At 45.0% G+C, this 21,850-nt stretch overlaps 1 protein-coding gene and 1 pseudogene across 4 annotated transcripts in view; both read left to right on the forward strand.

The window, feature by feature from the left end:
• Positions 1 to 21,850, forward strand: part of MTUS2 (microtubule associated scaffold protein 2) — a 565,128-nt gene that overhangs the window by 490,331 nt on the left and 52,947 nt on the right. For all 4 annotated transcript variants that reach the window (XM_077158944.1, XM_077158945.1, XM_077158947.1 and 1 more), the window contains one exon: positions 15,517 to 15,583. In XM_077158944.1, the coding sequence (XP_077015059.1) occupies positions 15,517 to 15,583 (67 nt within the window). The remainder of the gene's footprint in view (positions 1 to 15,516; positions 15,584 to 21,850) is intronic.
• On the forward strand, positions 797 to 2,345 carry LOC143679675 (beta-secretase 2 pseudogene; annotated as a pseudogene).

The raw sequence follows: 21,850 nt of genomic DNA on the forward strand, positions 1-21,850 counted from the left end.
TACCTAGTTTTGTTGCTGCGGACACAAGCCAATGGTACGTGAACCTCATCTGTTGCTAATTACATCTGCAGTCAACTAGGAGGCGTGTCTGCTGCAATGAGTGACGTTTGACTTAATTGGCTGGTGCTTAAATGAGAGAACGCAATGTAGCCCAGCCTAAGCAGCTCAGCATTCCTCATCTCAGCACTAGCAGCTCAGCCCAGGCCTTTGGAGATGCAGGAAGAAGTCACCCCGGGGAAAGTTGTTGGAACCCAGGGGCCTGGAGAGAAGACCAACAGAGACCATCTTGTGCCTTCCACGTAAGAAAGAACCTTAGTGGAAAGTTAGCTGCCTTTCCTCTGAAGAACCAACAAAATAAATCCCCTTTTATTAAAAGCCAATCCGTCTCTGGTGTGTTGCATTCCAGCAGCTAGCAAACTAGAACAGTATCTAAGTATGGTCCCCAACTTGAAGGAAGGAGAGCTCCTGGAGGAATGGCTGAATCCACCTGGGGAGCAGAAATGCACAAGATGGGCCTAGGATATTTCATTGGGTAAAAAGGCAAGTAAGGTAGACTAATGGATGTGTCAAAGGACACAAGGGCCAACAAAAAGGGGATAAATTAGCCAAAAGGGGATAAATTGGCCAAAAATGGGATAAATTGAGCATTTAAAAGGGATAATGAATGCAGTTGATTAAGACACATTGTGTATATTTAATTTTTTAAAAAGTGAGTTTATAATGATGTTCTGAAAAAAGTGAGAGAAAGCAAAACAAACAAACTCATGGTATACTGAATAAAAAAGGGCACCAACCTATGGTGCCAGTAAAGTTGCCAGGCTGCCACCACCAGACAGAATGGGCTGGGCTGGGCCAGGCATGGCCTGTGGGCTCCTCCTTGGGTTTGGGTACACTGGCCTGGGTACCACTGCTTCTGTGGGCCCAGTGGCTCCTGCTGGCTGCCCCAGCGCTGGCCCCAGTGCCCTTCACACAGCACCTCCTGGTGCCCACAACCTTGCCCTGTGTACCCTCACCCACCCTGGACCCCAGGTCCTTGACAAGCACCACACCTCCTGCTGTGCTGCTTGCTGACAGCCTGACACTCATCCTGGAGACCACTAGAGTTGCAGCAAACTTCTTGGCCATGGTGAACAAACTGCAAGAGGCCTCTGTCCTTGGCTACTCCCTGGAGATGCTGATCAGAACCCCTGCAGAGTCTGCAGAGGCTCAGTGACACTGGGAGCAGTGACTTCCCTGTGGTAGGGCAGTAACTTCCCAAATTCCTGGGTAGACTCCATGCTTGGACAAACCGGAGGTCTACACATACTGGGTCAAGGACTTTGATGTCACTTTGAAGCACACACAAGGGAACTGGGCAGGCTTGGTTGGGGAGGACCTCATCATCAACCCAAAGGGCTTCTATGGCCCTTTCCTGGCCAATGTTGCCCCTATTTTTGAATCAGAGAATTTCTTTTTGCCTGGGATTAACTGCAGTGGAACCCTTGGATTTGTTTATGCTACCAAAGCCAGCCATCAAGTTCCCTGGAGACATTCTTTGATCCCTTGTGAGGCAAGCAAAGATTTCCAGTACTTTTTCCATGCAGATGGATAGGGCAAGATTGCCAGAAACTGGTCCTGGTACCAACAGAGCTCATCTTGTCCTGTGTGGAAGTGAACCAAAGGAAACATCTGGTCTACCTTGATTAAGGACGATGGTATCATCAGATAGAAATTCTGAATTTGGAAACCAGAGGCCAAAGTCTTAATCTGAACTGCAGACAAGGCCATCATAGATGGCAGACCACACTCCTCTACCTGCCCCAGATGGTGTGTGATGTGGTGGAGGCTGTGATTCCAGAATTCTCTGTTGGCTTCTGGAGTGGGTCCCAACTGGCATGCTGAACTAATTCTGAAATGCCTTGGTCTTATTTTCCTAAAATCTCCATCACCTGCAAGGTGAGAACATCTTGCATATCATTCCATGTCCGCATCCTGCCTCAGCTTTGCATTCAGCTCATGATAGGGACTGGCCTGTATCATGAATTTACTGACTCAGCACCCAATTCCGCACACTCACCAGAGGTTGGTGCATCCATGTCGTCCTGCACCACGCTTGGAAGCGGGTGGGCTTGGCAGCAAGTCTTGTGCAGAAATGACAGATGCTCCAGAAATGTCTGGGCCTTTGTCAACAGAGGATATAGCCAATAACTGTGTCCCTGCCCTGCCTTTGAATGAGCCACTTTTTGATCCTCTTCTATGCTCTTAAAAGTAGGAGTGGAATCGTCCTACTTATCTTAATTGTCCCGTTGCTACTTCCATGCTGGTGTCAGCATGTCCCCTATGATCCCGGTGTGGTCAGTGATGAGTCCTCGCTCCTGCAGCATCACAAGAAATGACGAGCAGCCTCTGAGCTCCAACAGCCTTGAATTCAACTAGTAAGAATTACATTTCAAGCACATCAGACGGGGTTGAAGGCAAGGTATGCATTCATCTTAAAATTGCTGTGCTGCTCCCAGATGCCTTCCAGATTCACTATATTTTCATTCATGATTTTAAAGTTTCCTCCTTCCCCCTTACTTCCAAGGAAAAAATTATAATAAAAAGCTGTACAGGGGAGAAAATGAAGCTCTTGCACCCTGATCAATAGTGTCACTAAAAATGGGACAGCCGGGCCCTGCGTACTTCCTGATGGGAGACAATACAATGCCCACAGCATCGCATCTGGTATTGCTGCCAAAAAAAAAAAGGACCTGAATTTAATCCAGCATCAAGAACTCAATTTCATTTACAGGGATGTAGGAACAAATGAAATGACATGACAAGAAAGCAAACAGGGGACTTCAGAATGTGGGGTAGCCCACAGAACAGCCAACCCAGTTTCTGCACAAGTTAGTGGCATGGGTGGAAAGAGACGGGAGACACTTAAAACCTCATGTACCCCATGGTTCAAGCAAAACAACTATAAAGTTTTGTGTTGGTTTGGTTCTGAGAAACCAGGAAAATTTTGGTTATCGACCGGTTATTAGATGCCAAAGAAGTACTGTCAATTTTGTTCAGTGTTTTACCAGCATTACGGTCGTGTCAGAAGCCCATGCTTTTTTAGTGATGCATACTAAAGTCTGTAGGGCTTTGCTATAAAATTCTTCAACAAAGGGGAAAAAGAGGAAAAGAAAAGCGGCCTGTGAAAAGACAGGGAGAAAATCTGGATAATTGTTGAATCTGGGTGATGGGTATATGAAAAAAAAAGTGAAAAAGGAAGAGGTGAAACAACCTATCAAAATCTTGATAACTGGAAACTGGAAATGGCTGTACAAAGGGCCTTTGTTCATATTCCTCTATTTTCTTAGAGTGTTTGAGTATGTTTAAAATTTTAATAACAACACTTAAAGAAGACAAGACACAAGTCTAGGACACTGGTCCATTTCTCAAAGCCTGGGTTATCTGCACTGAGATTATACCCTGTGGGTGAGTAGGAGGGCCTGTCCCTCCCCCAGTCCGGGCCATAATGCCTTCTGTATCCAAGAGAAGCTGGGCTCCATCTCTCCTGTGCAGCCTCACCCCTAATCTTGAGCAGGAACTCTACACATTTCCCAAGAACAAGCAGTACTTTTCTAGGACAGTGTAATCTAAATCCTCAATTAGAAAGAAACAGTTTCCTAAGGCAAACTATCTGCAAAAAGACAACTGCGCCCGAAGAAAGCAGCTTTAGCCCCCTGGCCAGTTCCACCCCGGGGACTTTGTTCTATCTTGACACCTCCTGGGGAACTGAAGTCACCACTTCTGGCAACATGAAATTTTTCTCCCAAGGTTTCAGAAGTCCCAAGAATGGTCCTCAGCCCAGATTAAACTCATAGTGCCTTGAGCCTCTCTTCTCCTGAGGGGTCTGCCTAGTAGTTGCCAAGGAGAGGGCCCGTCTCTGGAGAGGAAGACAGCTTTGCTCCTCCTGGCACAGCCAGGCCACGCTCCCTGCCTTTTCCCTGACGTAAATAATACCTCCAGGCAAGAGGGGAAAATTCACTTCCTCACCCTGATTTCCTATTCCCCAGAGGCCTGTTGCTGATATAAGGACAGTGTATATCTTTTCAACAGCTTTATTCTGAACACTTACAAATGTATATGTTGTGGTTTTGCTTTTTTTTGCTAAAGTTTGCTTTCTCTCTCAACAAGGTATCACCTTTCTATACAGTGGAAAGGTGTTGGATTTCTAGGTTATTTCCCTTTATTTTGGCTGTTACAAATGACACTGCATCGAATATCCTTATGCAAACATTCCTCCATATTTATATATTACTGTATGACGGAAGTGGAACTGTTGTGTCAAAGGGTATGTGCATTAATATTTCCACAGGCACAACCAATTTGCCTTCCTAAAAGGTGCTGATTTATCTGCCTTAGCTTTAAAGACAGGTTTGAACTTGTTTCAACCTTCCAGGCTGTTCTTCTTTCCTAAAGCAAATGTAAATAGACTGTGCTATTTGATTAAAGTCTGGAAAATCTCGATTAAATGGTAAAATCACTCAGTTTTAACGATTATTATCTGCTCATCATATTACACAAATTTAGTGGACAAAAATGTAATTTGTTGTTTCTCCAAGTGATAAATTTCAGAATTTCTCTTCTGAGATGTCATGACTTTTAAATACTTTCGCCTTCTATTTTCGCGATTGTGTAGATACATTTCTAAATATGAAGTCTCATTTGAAGAAAACTTTGGCTTTGGCCCCCTGCCCCCTTCCCTTTGTTAACAGTTTGCAAAAGAACAAATTGATTAGCCTTTAAGGCTAATATATGTCAGAGAAATACCTGCCCCAAACCCCAGTTCTAATTCCTCAGGCCACTTAAATTGTCTGTGTATGTCCCGCAAGGCAAGCAATTTTACATTTGTATTTCAAATATAAAGAGCTCATCAAATAAGAAAAAAAAAATTGTTCAAGGTACACGAATTTGAAAATGAGCAATTAGCAGTCCCAGCAGGCAACAAATAACCTGGCAGGAGAAGGGTTTGTTGCACTGTAGGAAAGTCTTGTTCTCTGGCCACATAAAGCACAGTTAGAAATATTTTTGCTTATCAGAAAAACAGAAACCCAGGATTTGAGCAGAGCCCAGCATCCCTGAGCAGCCCCCACCCCCACCCCCTGCCCCGGCCTTAGGGCACAGCTCGGGGAGGGGGGGGGGGTCCTTTGCAGCTTGAGCATCTTTTGTGTGGGTCTCCCCCCTCCTTTGCCCGCGTCTGCGGTGAGCAGAGAGACCCGCCCGGGAGAGGGAGCAGCGGGAGTACAGGCTGGCTGGCGTGTTCCGCGACGGAATCGGTAAATGCTCTGTGATTCTGCGACCATCCATCGATTTGTCTCGCTCGGAGGTTTCCAGCAGCAAAGTGACCCTCCCTCCCTCCTTCCCTCCCTCCCTCCCGCCCAACCCCTCCCCGCCCCGCCCGCTCGCAGCAGGATCCTAGCGCGCTCTCCCCGGCAGCCTCCTCCTCTCCAGCCTCGGGCTCCAGAACTGCCGAAGTTATTAGGAGAAATAAGGTAGCCGGGGGCACCGCATGGAAGTTGTGACAGCTCCCGGCGGCGCGCCCCAGTCGTCCGCGCGCTTACCTCCACCTGGGAATTTGCCGCTGCAGCGTTGAACGGCGGCGCTCCCTTCCAGCCAGCCAGCGGGATGGGCCACTGCTGCTGCAAGCCTTGTCACTGCCCTCAGTGCCTGCACAAGACGGTACTTGCCATCTCCCTCCCTCCTTCCCCCTCCTCCTCCGCCGGGGCCGGAGCCGCCGCCAGCCCGCCCCTCTGCCCCTCGTGCGCCCCAGCATGCCTGTGCGCGCTTTGTTGGAAACGGGGAGACTCCCCTTCCCCGCTGCCGGGTGCTGGGTCGTGCCTGGTGTTCCAGAAACACTCGGTCTCGCACACGCTGCAGTGCCTTACATAATTCCGGGTCCCTGCAGGCTCTAAATGTAACTGTTGCATTTTCCTGAAATAGGAGGTCTCTGCTAAAACATCTTGAGATCCAAACTGCCAAGAAATCCTTGGAAGATGTTAATGCATTTTAATGTACCTGAGGAACTTAGCAGGTTCCAGAGGGGAATTGAGATCAGCGAGACATGTTTCTCTTTGTCAAGAGCTAACTTTGAAAGTTTATCACCATTTTTCTAAAAACAGCATGCATCCTTGTCATTTATATTCTTAAGGTCAGAGAAGAGAACAAACCAGTGTGTTATCCTCTCTGTGCGTTCTGAAATAGCACACAGGTGAAAACTGAGAGAGCCAGCAGTCTAAGGGCGTCTTTCGAGCCTTCCCTGGAAGGGAAAGTCACAGCGGGGGAACTGAAAATAGAGGGGCAAAGGAGAATTGGATGGCAGTTTCAGCACAAAGCATTTCTTTGCTCCTGACATTTGCCTACTGTGTGCGCTTGTATGGATAGAAATTTAGAATTTGTCTTTAATTTCACTGCTAGAAGTACTTGGCAGCATCTCTTGTCTCTGTGATATATTTTACTTTCACACACATTTGGATTTCTCAAATGTGTATGAGATGGAATTTGAAAGGAAGTTGAAATTGCCTGCTTTCTACCCATGTGGTCGTCAGCAATAGATGGCTGGAGGTATAGTGAGTGACCGGGTGAAGGGAAGCACATGGCTTAATATAAAACTCATTATAAGGCAGTCACCTGGGAACATCTTGGTTATCAGTTCTGCTATGAACTTTGACCTAAAGTAGAGTTAGCTATCAACTAGGATGATTAAAGTGATAGCTATCAACTAGGATGATTAAAGTGATAACTTAAAGTCGCTTAGTACTTTTTATCCCAATAGAAGTAACAAGGTAATGGCTTTGGCTTCGCTACCATGAATACAAACCAAATTACTTATATACACACTGACATACTCTTAACAAATAGAAGTACAAAACATTTGTACTCCATTCTCTCCAAATATAACATTTAGAGATTAAGTCCTTTCTCAAGAAAAGTGATCAGAAGCTAAAGGATACTTTGTAAGAATAATATTAATAAAAAGAATTTGCCATATAGTCAACAATATTATAAATTTCATATTCTTAAACCTAGTTACAACATTTTTAGGAACAGAGACTGTAAAATGCTTGCTTTTTTATTTGAGAAAATATCTTTTAAAGCAACCAAGTTCAGGAAAGTAAAAATTTTCCTTGGGTCATTCTCTCATTTGGAGATTGGGGAAGATAAGTAAACATTGTTTCATCTCTTTAACAGTGTGTGGTATTTAAGTAACTTTTACATGTTTTCACTTTGAAACTTCAAACTTGATACAAAGTATTCTTACTGATGAAAACTTAAGAACTTATGCTGCATTTATTACTTCTTCATAATGTTCACACCTACATTTCTTTTTTTTTTTTTTTTTTTTTTTTTTTTTTAAGTGAGGGGGAGGAAGGGAAGGAAAGACAGAGAAGGAAGGAAGGATGGAAGAAAGGGAAACATTTTTAAACATTTTCTTGTTTTATTATATTTTGTTTGTTTGTTTGTTTTTTACGTGGGCTGGGGCTGGGAATCGAACCGGGGTCCTCCGGCACGGCAGGCAAGCACTCTTGCCCGCTGAGCCACCGCGGCCCACCCCACACCTACATTTCTTGACCTTGCTTTTGCTGTATTTTAGAATAATATTCCCAGTGGAGGTTTTGTAAATATAGATTACAAACATATATATGTTTAGGTTTGGGAGCTTTTTAAAAAAATGTTAAGAAGACATCATTTCATTAGTTGCCTGCTTTCTAGGATAACTTTGCAAATAGTATGCCAAAATCAGTTGTTTATCTGATACTTGCCTCTCCAGTCAGGCATTGCTTACTGAGAGTATAATGGGATTCGACTCCAACCTCAAACTCTAGAAATCAGTGTTTCTTTAAATCCCACAATAAAAATCTTAAGTCTGTTAATCAACTCTGCCAACCCTAGATTCAAGAAAGTTTGAAAATGACTTGATAGAAATGATTGCTAAAGACATTTCTGATTACTTTAGACCAGTTTAATAATCCTTAAAAAAAGAAAAAAAAATTTCTTGAGAACTTCATACAAATACAAGATAGAAAACTTTAACTGTTTTGAGAAACATTTTTCAATAGTTTGACCATAGTGCAGCTAAAGATGTTCTAGAAAAGTAATGGGATAACTACTTTTTTAAGTGACCAGTTTCAGAGTTGGGGTGAGAAATATAAACCTGAAGTTGTTTCTTTAACATTAATTTTTTGGGGGAAATTATAGAATCTTATCTAGAGTATAAAATGAATAAAAATCTGCTAAATGAAAAAATGGTTTAAAAAACTGATAGTGCTTGCATATTTTCAACTTGTAAAAACCTATTTATTGACAATATTTCTTAATGGTTTACTCTGTGTCTAGTTACTATGGGAATTATCAAAGAATTCTTAAAAGTCACAGCCTGTCCTTAAGCAATTTGCCTGTTTCAATTTGGTTACGACTTCCACCTTGTCCAGAAAAAATACAAGGCAGAACAATTAGTACCAGACAGGAGTGTAAGTAAATGAAATTGAGGTGGTGCTGACCATGCCTGCTTCTAGAGTTTAGAAGAAAAGACATCAGTGCAAGAATCATGGGCAGATCTTCTTGGAAAAAATAGGAAATGAATTACACTTTGAGGAACGAGGTGGAATTTAAAATAAATTGAAGCGGAGAAGTGTAATTCCAAGCAAGGAGTGCATGAGTCAAGGTGTTCAGGCCCAAACTGATGAAAGATGAGAGGGGAAATCTCATGGAGAAGCAGAGAGAGAGTGCAGGGAAATATTTTCCAGTCTGCAAAAGCCTGGTCCAGGTTTTTCACTGGGTTTTGAGCAGAGGCAGTCTGTGGAAAGATTCTTCTACAGCTATTTTGTAAGGAAAAGTATGAGCCAGGAAAGTTAAGGACTCGGAGTGGTCCAGTGTCGCTGCCCTCAGCCCTGCTTGTACTGATACTCTTGACCCTTCTCCTTCCAGATGAGATCATTCTTTAGAATCTTGAGTCACCAGGAGAAAGATGTCTAAACTAGAATGCCAACTTTGTTTTTGTAATAAAAAAGAAATATAACTGACAAGCAAATGAACAATAACAAGCCTGATAAACAAGTGATTTCTTTTTAGAGTCTTTTGAAGCCCAGCCTCACAAGAAGCCAGATTATCACAAGGTGCCTTGATGAGAATGGAATCCGAGCCAGGGAATGGTGTCACTTAAAAATTTCATGGCTTCAGAGCCTGATATCTCAGTGGAAATGCCTGGGACAGGGTGTGTGATTGTTTATCGGCCCTGGCGACTGCCTCTCTGGGCTTCCTGAGCTGACCAACTCCCCTCCCTATGGGATGTTCTTTCTGGTCCTTGTTAGTAGATTTGTCAGTTCTCAGATAGCCTTCCAGTCTCGCTGGTTTACATGCTGTCCTGTCCCTCTGGTTGCTACTTTGCATTTCTCTACTCTGACCTTCATTGTGTTGATTATCATCTCAGAGGCCAATCTTATTTACCTTTCCTCTAAATTCTTGGTTTGGGTGGGAGTTGGGAGAAGGCACCTACTTGTTCCTCCCTGTATGCCTGGGTGTCTGACAGCAATAGGTGCAGGAAGGTGACTGGAACAAGGTAGACTCCAAAGAGGTGAAGTAACTTATAACTGATACATAAATGGATCCACAATCCTGATAATAGCTAAATTTCCTTTCTCTCATACTTATCTGAGATCCCAACATTACTTCTTTGAATAGCATTCCTTCTACTATTTGTCCTTCCACATCTCTTTGCTAATACATGTCTGATAGTCTGGAATGATAGTCCCTTTTTAACTAGAGCCTCCTAGGTCAGCCAGAAGCTTTTTGTAACCTTAAGCCATGCAGAGGACGAAGGCTGGAATTCTGAACCCTTAAGTTTAGTTATTTTGACTTCCTTTGAAAATTAGACATGACTGTTCATTTTTCCCTTAAGGAAACATCTAGATGTATTGAAGAATATTAAACGTGAAAGATACTTTGCCTTTAACCAGTCTATATTAAATTTCATTTCAAAGTAGAAAAGCAAATGGGTCATAATACAAAAGCACATCAGCTGTAGCATAATTATATGTGGAAGAAGCCATACTTATTGATTAGGTCAAGACAGGGTATCTGTACTGCCTCTTAAAGCCATAACAAGAATGAAATCAAAAGGCTAGTCCGCATCCCAAGGGATTCTTCCACAGCGCTATATATGAATCACGCGAATCTGAGTAATATTAATATTGAAAATGAATGTGATCACAAATGAATGAAAAAGACTCTGGTGCATTCTGAAATCTTAAAGAAAATGCTTTCCTATTAAGACAAAGTTCTACCATCTTGAATTAAACCTAACTTGAATTCAAGAGCCCTGTGTAAAAAACACTATCGTGAATGAAAAATTTCTTATAATTGACTATGTATGTATGTTACACTTGAATTTTTTTATTTAAAAAGGAAGTTTAATAGGGATCTTGATGTTGTCTCAAATCCCAGAATCCTATAGATCTCTTATTTTACTCTCTGTGTGGTTCTTTATTGAGCTTAGGGAAAAAGGTCTGAAGACAGTGTAGGCACCACAGTAACAGGCTTGCCATGGTGTGCTTGGGCTGGAGGTGGAGAGGAAGTGGGATGTCACATGGAATGGCTCGTCTTGGGTTCCATCTGGGACTGTGGTCCAGTGCGCTGGAGGAGACTCGAGAACTCAGTGCAAAGGACAGGGACGTGGTGGATCAAGGCTGGAGCTAAAGAGATGCAGCTGCCGGTTTCTGGGGCTTAGGTGAATGTTCCAGAGTGTCCATGTCCAGTTAAGCCTGCCCTAGATTTAGCAGTAATTTTAGAGGAATGGCCTTCTTAGACTTTGCAACTTCTGGACTGTATCACTAGGACAGCTCAGATGGTTAATACTGAGTTCTATTTTTAGCCCATTTGAGTGAAAGCAGGAGCTCATATGTTTGGCACCAGTTAGGAATTTTGCACTCACCCACCATTTCGGGAAACCCTAACCCATGAGAGGAGGCCTTGCTTGTGTTTCAGCCGTCCCACCATCTCATCACTCCACACCCAACTTGCTGGGGAATGAAGAGAAATGATGCCATGAGACCCTTTCAAAGCATGTCTTCCGGGCAGGCTTACTCTTTAGTGACAGAACCCAAGGGCCTTGCGGAATGGCTGCTGGATTCTGTAGAGCCACACTGGATGGAGGGATAACTCTTTCAAGTTTTGACCTATTTGAAGTAGGGACTGGAAGATTCCTTTAAGGTTTGCTCTTGCCTAGGAAACACCGTCCCTGCAGAGTCACTGATGTTGACTCATATTGTGGCAGGGCAGCCTTGCGTCATTCTGGTTTGGCTTGTGGGAAGCAAAAAATACCTCACTTGATGCAGAGAATTCATAAATTAGAAGAGTTGATATCGGTTCAAAAACAAGCACTTAAGGAAGAAGGGCAGTGGCTAGAGAGTCAGAGCCGAGCCCTGGCAGTAGCCTCAACAGGAGTGCACTCAGAGGCGTCGGACAGGGTCCGGAGAGAAGCTGTTAGGGAAAATTAAATAGCTGCCCTCTCAGAAGTTAGAGCCCAATGTAGGGGCTCAATATTTTCTAGCTGTAAGGTGTGGATGTACAATTGCTGAATCAAGGCCCCAGGACAAAGGAAGGGAAGCAGAGATGTGGAGAAGGTACAAATGCAGTCTTTGAAAGAGACTGGACAAGAGCTGACCGCCCCCGTCCAGTTTGATGCTCACAGCTTCATGGTCATCAGTGCCCGGACCCAACCCGAGGCCCGGTACAATCTCTGTAAGCCTGGGAGGTGGGGGCAGCTCGGCACATTCAAGTTTGGAGAAGAGTGTGGATACTGGGGAAAGTCCCTGCCTTTGCTGTTTCCTGGCCGGTGACTTAACCAAAGGGCCCCATATCCTCATCGTGAAGGGAAATAAAGCCCAGAACCCACTTTACAGCATTTGGAGGAATGAATGAGGTGGAGGGCTGACCCAGCAGCCCTCCCGGCACACTGGTCGTGTTTGATAAAGGACAGAGTCACTGCTGAGGTAGCGATTAAGCAGAACAGTTCAGCCCTTTGCCTTGACATTTCAGCCATCGTTTGTGGCTCATCTTTGACCGTTGGCCTTCCTTGGTTAGCCATTTGGCGATTGTAGATTGAAACTCATTGGTTTTAACACCTGTTCTTCAGGGAGGTTGGGGAGGAGGGTGGGGCGGGAGCATCATCATTCCAGTGTCTTGACCTCCTTCCATGGCCTCTGCCTTCCGTATGGCACAGGATTTCCACACTTCCATTTCCCACCCTCACCCCCTCTCCACCTCCTCTTTTTATCCATCTCTGTCTACTTTTTTCATCTTTCCTCTTATTCCCCCACTATGTTCACCCCCAGTCTTATTCCTGCTTCCCCTGAAGCAACAGACGGGTGGAGAAGGCCCGACCACAGGTATTGGTGTTAGCTTTTCATCAGTGACCCCAGTCCAAAGGTCTTCTCAGTAATGCCTGCCACACTGTGCGCGGCCCAGGGCTGGCCTCACCCAGAACCTTCAGGAAACTCTCTTCCCAGGGTCTGATTTGTGTGGGGCTTGGAAGGTGGAGGGGGTTGTTAGGCTCTGGCGATGGATCCCATAGGCCTTTTCCCAGGGGCTTGTACAGTGAATAGAGGGTTGGAAACTAGGGGAGTGGGTAGCTCATTATGTTCCAGTTGATCATTGCCTGACCTGGACTAAGTCTTTGCACATCTTGTCACACTGGAAGTGACACTTTAGCAATCTCTTTCTGGACTGCTGAGTCCAGTATTTCCATCCTCGGGCTGTGTCCAGAAGTTAGAGGACATGAGTGTTCAGCATTACTCTTGATAGCAGGAACGGGTTTGTGTTTTGTTTTTTTTTCACTAGTTAAAGACTCTTCTGGGTAAATTCTGAAATAAACAATCTCCGGAACACCAAATTTTCTTAACTTGTAGGGAACAAGTTAGTTGGCGATACCATGCCCTTGTGGTCGGTCTGGTTGGGACACTTCCTCCTTTGGCTTCCCCATCTTTGAACCTCATCAAACCTCAGGATGGAGCCAGGGAAGACAGCGCTGTGCTTAAAGAACAGAACATCCAGGTGGTGTGGAAATTCCGAATGCATTTAGACGATTAATTTGGGAAAGTGCCTCATTATACATAGGCTATGTATGTATACATTTATAAATAAATGAAAGTTGCAAATAAAAGGGAACAATGCAGTTATTACGGCTGATCCTTAGAGTCTGTGAGATGCGGGGCAGCGTTCTAACTACTTCATGTGTGTTTATTCATTGAATCCTCACACAGCCCAGGGTCAGCCCAGCACAGGGCAGCACAGCTTAGTGACTCAGAAAATAAGCCCTTCCAGGCATCATTACAAGCCCTGAAATTCAGGCAAGGGAGGGATGCTGCAGGCTGGGACAGAAGGAAATAGCCTCGGGAATGAGGCAGGATGTCCGGCAGCCTCAAAGGATGGATCCGCTGCCACGTTACTCTTCAGAGACCCACCAGCTAATAGTTGCTGGCACCTGTGGCTAAAATTGCTCTCGATCTATTATGAAAATAGAGTTTTATTTTTGGTGTTGTAAACACGATGACGTTGCTCAGCAAATGCCCTTGTGACGCCCTGAAGCCCCTGCCTCAGCCCGCCATGGTACAGGTGTCACCTGCCAGGGCTTCAGTGCACCAGCCTCGGAAGTGAGCGTGGGAAACCTCCTTTGCATTTGGCACAGGCGCTTCCGGCTGCTGCAATCCGAGGCAAAGCTTAGTAAAGTGGCGCAGTTCGTGCTGTTGGGTGCACATTTTAGCCAAAATTCCCTCTCTGGAAATTCATGGGCTTGGGGAATACATAACAGCAGATACTTTCTCTGAAAGTCTTTATTTTTGGAGTCTCCTTTTTGAAGCAAATTATAGAGTGCATCTTTAAAAAAAAACTTTATTGAGAAATCTTCACACACATACAATCCAACCATATTATACAATCAGTGCCTCACAATATCATCATATAGTTGTGTATTCATCAACATGATCATTTTCAGAACATTTGTATCACTCCAGAAAAAGAAATGAAAAGAAGAAAACTCATACAGCCCATACCCTTTACCCCTCCCTCTCGTTGACCACCAGTGTTTCAATCTACCCAGTTTTTTACTCTTTACCAACACCTCCATTATTTATTTAATTTTTATCCTTTTTTTTTTGCTCATCTGTCCATACCCTGGATGAAAGGCGCATCAGATGCAAGGTTTTCACAATCACACATTATAAAAGCTGTATCGTTATACAATCGTCTTCAAGAATCAAGGCTTGTGACTGTGGGATCGTGAAAACTTTGTGTCTGTTGCTCCTTTATCCAGCATATGAATAGGTGAGTAAAAATGTATGGATACAGAATAAATAAATGATGGGGGTAAAATAAATTGGGTAGATGGAAATACTAGTGGTCAATGAGAGGAAGGGGAAAGGGGTATGGTATGTATGAGGCTTTTCCCCTCCTTTTTATTTCTTTTTCTGAAATGATGCAAATGTTCTAAAAAAATGATCATGGTGATGAATATACACAACTATGTGATGATATTGTGAGCCACTGATTGTAAACCATATATGGAATGTATGTGTTTGAAGATTTATCAATAAAAACAAAATATAACGAATCAGGGCTACTGGAACAGAGCTCAGCAGTTTCAGGTACTTCCCTCTAGCCACTCCATACATTATAAGCTAAAAAAGGGATATTATAGAGTGCATCTTGCCTAATTATAATATAATTAGCAGTAACCCTAGAAATGCTTATGGTTACTCAGGAACCCAAACTACAAATTCAGCATATCTTCAATTCCATCTCTGTTTTATATCACGGAATGCATTTGATTTGAAAACAACTTAGCAGCCATTCAATTATAGATGGCAGTCTTTGCACCAAATAATGACTTAGCTGGGAGTTTTCCTCTTGTTCCGTCTATTGATGGAACTTTGTTGTTCCTTCTAGCTGAATAAATGACTTAGAGACCTGAAGGATGGCATTAGTCATATTATAAATAGAAACATCTTGTGTTACGCTTCATGATCTGATATCATTATTTATTAGGCATCTATGAGATAGCTATCTATGTATGGACAAAATGGTAAGTTTAAAGGTACAGTTGGTGAAACGAGCACATGCCCCTGAGAGAAACATGGCATGGACGCTTCCATGGTCAAAAATCTCATACTAATAATACTATTAATAATGTATACTAATATGTGACAGCTGATTAGTGGGTAGGACACAGACTTGCAAAGAAGTGTTATTATCTTATCCCAGAGGATAATGCAGAGCAAAGCACGGCTGTGGGTATTATTATATTATACTGCAAACTTTGCAATTTGAATGTGATACAAATGAATGAGTCAGACTTGGCTTTGCACATTTTTTATATGCTTATGTAATGATAAAATTATCTCCTTGAGGACTAGACTTATAAATATTTGCTTAATATGATTCATTAATTAAACATGTGAAAGTGCTTATCAGCATAAAACTAGGGGACTCTCGGTATCCGTTTTGTTTTTTCAGAGTGAAAGTGCCCTTGTGAAAGAAAAAGAGCTGTCAGTCGAGCTCGCCAGCGTCAGGGATGAAGTTGGTAAGTAGGGCCTTGGAAACGAGGAGCGGATAGAATGCCTTTTCGTGACTCCTGTGACTGTGTAACAAAAGCCATTATGTTCCATGGAATAAGCCAGTCAGGCCTGCCTAGACAAATGGAGTCTCGTACCCAGCACAGGGATAGGTTTTTGTAGCCTTGCAGGGAACTGTAACTTTTACCTCTCTGTCATTGTAAAGACAGCTTTATAACAGGCAGTGGGGAGCTAATCAGGCATTCGCGCCACTGCTCGCAGATGACAGCCCCTCTACAGTCTGAGCACCTCTGCATCTCAGCACCTGCTGGGTAGGGGGGGCTCAGGGCAGGGGGCGCTTGGGAGACCCAGGAAGAGCCCCCAGCTTTGGTGAGTGACATGAGTTGTTCTCTGTAAGATGCAGGTACCCCTGACTTCCTGCCACTGGCCGCCCTGCCAGACAGCGCTCTGATAGAGAACAAGGTCAGCACACACATCTGGTTGATTTGATTATGCACATTCATGCGGGAAAGCCTCATCTTTGCTGATAGGATGGTGGAGTTCCCAGGGAACCACGGGTGGCTCCCCCTGCCCAGTGAAAGAGCGAGCCCCCTCCCCAGGCCCTCAGGACGTGATGGAGACGGCTTTCCCTCTGGGTCAGAGGCCAGACCAAGTGCTTGCGTGTTGGCATGGCCTGGTCCTGTCTTCCCTCTTGCGGATCGGTACACCGATGGCATCCTCCTGGGCAGCCTTTCCCCTCTGTCCACTTTGGTCCTAGGAGCAGCCAGCCACTTGCAGGTGGACTTCCTTCCAGAGCAGAGGCAGATAGCCCAGGGCTTTCTCCTCCAGCCATGCAAATAATCACCAGAATCTGAAAGCTGGACTCCTGGGGGTCCCCCCAGGGTGTGCAGGGGGCTGGGGGGTGGTGTCTGAACAGAGCATCTGCTCCCCCTCCCCCTTTTTCTACATTTTTCTCCTTTTTTAAAATTATTTTTTCTTCACTGATAGCTGTGATGTCTTCTGTCCCTGAGTTGGGGCAGCAGTGGTCTCTTCTCCCTTCCGAGGAGAGCGGGCCTCTGTGGCACACGCTTCCTGGCCTCCCCTGGGCCTGGCTGGGGGCAGCAGTTGTGCACCCATGTGCATGCACTCATCACGCCCCATGGCCTCTTTACAAGGATAGTCCCCCCCCATTTTCACATTGATAGGGAATCCGTCATATCAAAAAAAAGAGTTCTTCCTTCATCAGTTCACCAACTGCAAAGAACTCACTTGCTGGCCTCCCCAACCTGGGGCCTGTCCTGAACTTGTGGAACTCTAACCCCCTCTTCCCCAGTGAAGCCGTAAGGGAACTGACTTGGCCTGTGCTGACCTCAAGTCGATTCCCAGGGCCGCATCCTTGCTGGAATCTTAATCCTTCGTCACACTGTGGGGACAGCCCTGAGATTCCTTCTCAATTCACCGTGACACGTGTGTCTAAATAGTTTTTTTATAGTGTCTCCAAGGCCAAATAAATACCTGAGAGTCTTACTTAAACCATTTGATAATTTTTATGTCCAGAAAAGTTAGTGGCCATTTGAAAAATTAATGCATATATTTTGGAAGAACAAATAATATTTTAATTTCATTTTTGAACCACCACAGTTGCTTGCAAATGGTATGTGTGTGCCTCCTGGGCCCTGCACACCTTCTCGAACCTTGGAATCAGATCAGATAATGCCACCCTTCTCTCCTCTTCTACCCCGATTTTCACTCTGTACTTTTTATCACAGAACAACCAAACCCCATCTTCATAAAGCTACCTCATCTAAAGGAATGAAGTGCCGTCTAGTTTTGACTCCGTGAATTACTCTGAGCTGTCAGTTGACCTGGTATCCAACAGAAATCCAGCATTGTTGTGTGTCCCTTGGAGTTCTAAGATAGCCTGAAGTGTCCCCGAGAGTTTGCTGCAGTGGCCCAGGGTGCCTTGGTACTCAGTTTGGGAACCATAGGCTTTGGGTCTTTTCCCTTCCTTCAGTGGCTGAGAGCCTTGGGTGGGAAGATGGGTGGGTCTTCAGAGACTCAAGACTGAAGGTTGCTCTCCCAGAAGTGCTCAGTGTTATCCCACATGAAATACACCTCTAGCCACAGTTTCTTCCCCTTTTAGCAAGATATGTTGGTCTTCATTTAGGGAGAGAAAGAAAAGTGTGGAACTGTACTCTGCCTCCAGAGCTTCCATTCGAGGGATATCAAATCCCTGGAATATCACACCCCAGACACTGTGTGTTTCTCTATGAAACTGATGAGTCTGTAGGAAGTAGGAAGATTTGATGGACCCAAGCATGAGCTTGTGAGTCATATGTCCCCTGTTCAAACTGGGAAGTTGGTTGCCCTCTCTGTGCCTTGGGCTCACCTTCATAAAATGGCAAAGTGCCGGGGGAATCGAGGAATCGAGGAAGATGGTGTTGACAGAGCACTTGGCGAAGGTGACCATCCTCATTATGAGGTGAGTGGTACCTTAAACTCTGAGGATAGAGGATGAAATCTTCCACCGTAGGGTGGATTTATCTGTAGGAGACATCTGTGCCCACCATCAGCCAGCCTCATGGTCTACTGGGCTGGACGAGCAGAATCCAGCGTACCTTCCCCAAAGCTTAATGAGTGTAGCAGGCACAGCGTAGGATTACTTTGGATTTCTGGCTTTAAGTCTCATTTGACTTCTGCATTAGCCCTAAGAATAGAACCAGAATCACCTGCCAACACCACTGCAAGTTGGGGGTGGGGGGGGAGGGTCTTGGCAGCCCCAAGGTCTGGTTCATCCAGCCGCTGGCCAGGAGGTAGATACATTAGCAACAAGTTCCCCAACCACTAGAGAGGCTCCATTTGGGAGAGAAGAAAAGTAGAGGGGAATATGGGGCTCAAATTGACTGTAAATTCCATGAGTTCAGGGATTTTGACCCACAGTGGATTCCCTTGGACAGGAAAGGACAAGGAAGCTCACAAACCTGACTAACAAAAGGTCTCTCTATAAATAGAGCGTCAGCTCTTCCCTTGCCAGCCCCACTTTGATTTAGACCTTATCAGTGAGTCTGAGGAGAGCTGCTGGAGGTAGGGAGGAGCTGGAATTTCTAAAGACTGAATTCAGACATGGGAGAAGGAGAGAAACTGCAAAAAGTCAGAATCATTTAAGGAAACCTAGGAAAGATTCCAGAGCAGAGCTCATCTGTCGCTGGGGTCTAAAAATTATGGATTGAATTTTTTCATTTCCATTTCATCGCTGCTTGAAGTACTACCAGAGGGTTCTCCTAAGTGCCCGTCGGCACCCCACACCCCTCCTGTGGACAGACTCCCCCAGAGGCTTTGCACCGCTCACCAAAATCCATGTTTCTCAAGCCTAAAGGTGCATTAGAATCCCCTGGACTCCTTTTTAAAAACACAGACTTCAGGACCCACCCGAGACCAGCAGAATCAAAGACTTTGAGAGTGAGGATGAGGCTTTTTTGCCCTTTAGTCCCCAGATGTTTATTAAGTGCACTTACGTTTGAGAATCCGTAAACTGCACTGGAGGAACGGGGGCTTTTGATGTGAGTTGGGTCAGGGTGGAGGGGAGTGGGTCATCTGGGATGGTGGGAGGGCGCGGCCCTACCCCAGAGGGCTCTGAGCAGCAGGGGGTCTCCGGGGACAGGGAGAAATGGGTGGGAAAGGGTGCCGAAGAGGAAGAGGCAGCAGACAAATCCCACCTGATTCAAAGTTACACATACGGTTGGCCTGGGTTTTAGAAAAAGAGAGAGAAATGTCCTTGCCACCATCAGGTGCATTTGCTGATACTTCGCATTTGGAAAACGATCCCGTTAGTGGCGTCTCTGGCAGAAAGAACTACGTGAAGGACCTACTAGAAGGAATGTCGTTTGAAGGGTGCCCCAACCAGAGCTTTGGGCAGGGCCATCCCACCCTAACCGAGAGGGAGTTTCTGGGCCATTTACAAATGAGTATTGAGAATGGCCCTAGCTGAGTGCTCCCAGGTTGTGGCGAATGCCGTCGCAGGCATGCAGGTCAGAGCCTCCCAGCCCTCTCCGGGTTTTAGGGCCTGGTCCCCACCCACCACATTTTGAGAGATGAGTGAGCTAAGACTTGTCCAAAGACTTAGTCAGCTACCGCTGGAATAACTGCAGGAAGCACCAAGAAGAAAAACTTAGTTCTTCTGAATCTCAGTCCATTCATTCATTCATTCATTCAGCAAGTCTATTGAGCCCCTAGTATATGCCGGGCACAGGCCAGGCAGGGTCACCATGGGTGGTTGAGTAGATTGTACCTACAATAGGGCATGTCTCTAGGTTGGGACTAAAATGCATCCCCCATTGCATCCAGCTCACCATGCCCTGTGCCCTGCCATGGGGCACTGCTACACAAAGAAGGGGCACTTTTTAAAATGTACACAAAGGTGCCATGTGGGCTAGTTGAGGTGCTGGTGCCAGATTTTAGGGCTGCAGTGATGAATAAGACTCTGCTCCGGTCTTCGAGGTGCTTACAGCCCAGGGCTCCAGAAGGGGAAGCCTTAAGCTGGGCCTGTTTGATAACCAAGAGGCAGATAGATGGATACAGGAACTAAAAAGACCCCAATTACTGAGCTCTACTAACACCTGCTGCCCCAGTGAATGTGCCTGGGCCAGTGGGTACCAGTCCATTTTCACTTGTTTCCATTCTGCAGACCTAAGGAGAGAAAAATTCTGCTTCCCCATTCCTCTTTCCATCTGTTGAAAAATGGTTTTAAAGTTCTAAAACTTTCAATCATGCTGACAAACTAGAATGAGCTATTCTTCCCCTTTGAGCACTTAATCCGCCCCCCCGCCACCTTTTTTTTTTTTTTTTTTGTAGTTATGCAGGAATTGAAGGTGCAGTTTGCAGATTACTTTTTCCCTCTGATGTTATTTTTAGGGGAATATATTCTCAAAAGTATGGACCAGAATTTTTGACAGGATTTCACATTGGTTTTTAAGCTCATGTGAAGTGTTCTTGGTATTTATTCTGTAAGCCAAAATGAAAGTTATGGTGGATTTAATCTTATCGTGTGTTTGGGGTCACCTCGTAAAGAGGAAATTAAATCCCTCAGCCTCTCTCTCTCTTATTCTCTGTCCCTGCCACCCCCGCCCCAAGAGTAGAGTCCTTGTAGAGTGGACTAAGATTGCCGTTATCTGTGCTACACTGTATTTCCTGGCGGTCAGCTCTGAGAGCTGCCTTGTCTTTGGAGTCGGCCCCAATTGGGTCTGTCCTTGGAGAAGACTCCCCTGGCTGTGGTGGCTCTGGGGAAGCAGGGGCCTTTGGATGTGCAGGAAACCGGCATCCCACGCCACGTCCAACATAGGACAAGCGATGAGGAAAGCAAAGTTACTATTTGAATTTTATCACCTTTAAAAGTATTCCATTTTCAAAAAAAAAAAAGTATAGGTTAAAAAAATGACCCATGATTTTTTTCATGGAGCGCCAGTCTGCAAATTCAGAAATCAAATATTGACTAACGGAAGGGTCCTCTTACATATGTAACATTTGGGATGTTTTTTTCCAGAAGCAAATTATTTCTTTCCAAGATGTCGTGCTTCACATTTTGCTTGGATGTTTAGGGTCCTCTCACCAGGACAGATGAGTGAGAGAGTAACAACACAGACTCCCCATTTCTGCCGTACCAGAAACTCTGAACCTTAAAAATCAATATGACTTAGGTAAACTCCAGACAGAAAAGCACATGCACTGCAGTAGCCAGGTGCAAACGGGAGGTCTGGGACTCCAACCCCAGCAACCCTGGTGCTTCCCAGGCCTGGGGAGATGCACATGCAGCATGGAGCTGGCCCTCTGCTGCCCACTTCCACACTTCCTAGATCCTTCCCTCTGGCTGCTCAAAGCTGGGACTCTGGATCCGCAGGGAACTTGGCTGTCATCTTTGAAGTTCTGTCACCCCAGCTGCTCTCATCTGGCCTTAGTCACCGGGTCTCAGCCCCCAGTCCCTAACGCTGATGGAAAGCTGCTTTCCACATCCGCCCGGGACTCCTGGCACCTTCTCCTCTCTTACACTCTGTGGCAGTTCCTACTGCAAGCCAGGCTCACAGGTTTTCATCTTTCTCCCAGCTTCAGACCGAAGGTGGACTTTGCATTTTTGTCGTACTGCACACTTCAAAAACAGTTAAAATGAAATATGGTTTTAAAACACAAAGCACCGTTTAACAAAACTATCATTCTGGCCAAATTTCTCAGGTACTATACAGAAATCTAAATGGTTAAATCTGCATTTTTATTAAAACCCGCTTATTGAAACAGGGCAAAACAAT

Source organism: Tamandua tetradactyla, chromosome 4 (assembly GCF_023851605.1).
Source record: "Tamandua tetradactyla isolate mTamTet1 chromosome 4, mTamTet1.pri, whole genome shotgun sequence".
Lineage (NCBI taxonomy): Eukaryota > Metazoa > Chordata > Mammalia > Pilosa > Myrmecophagidae > Tamandua > Tamandua tetradactyla.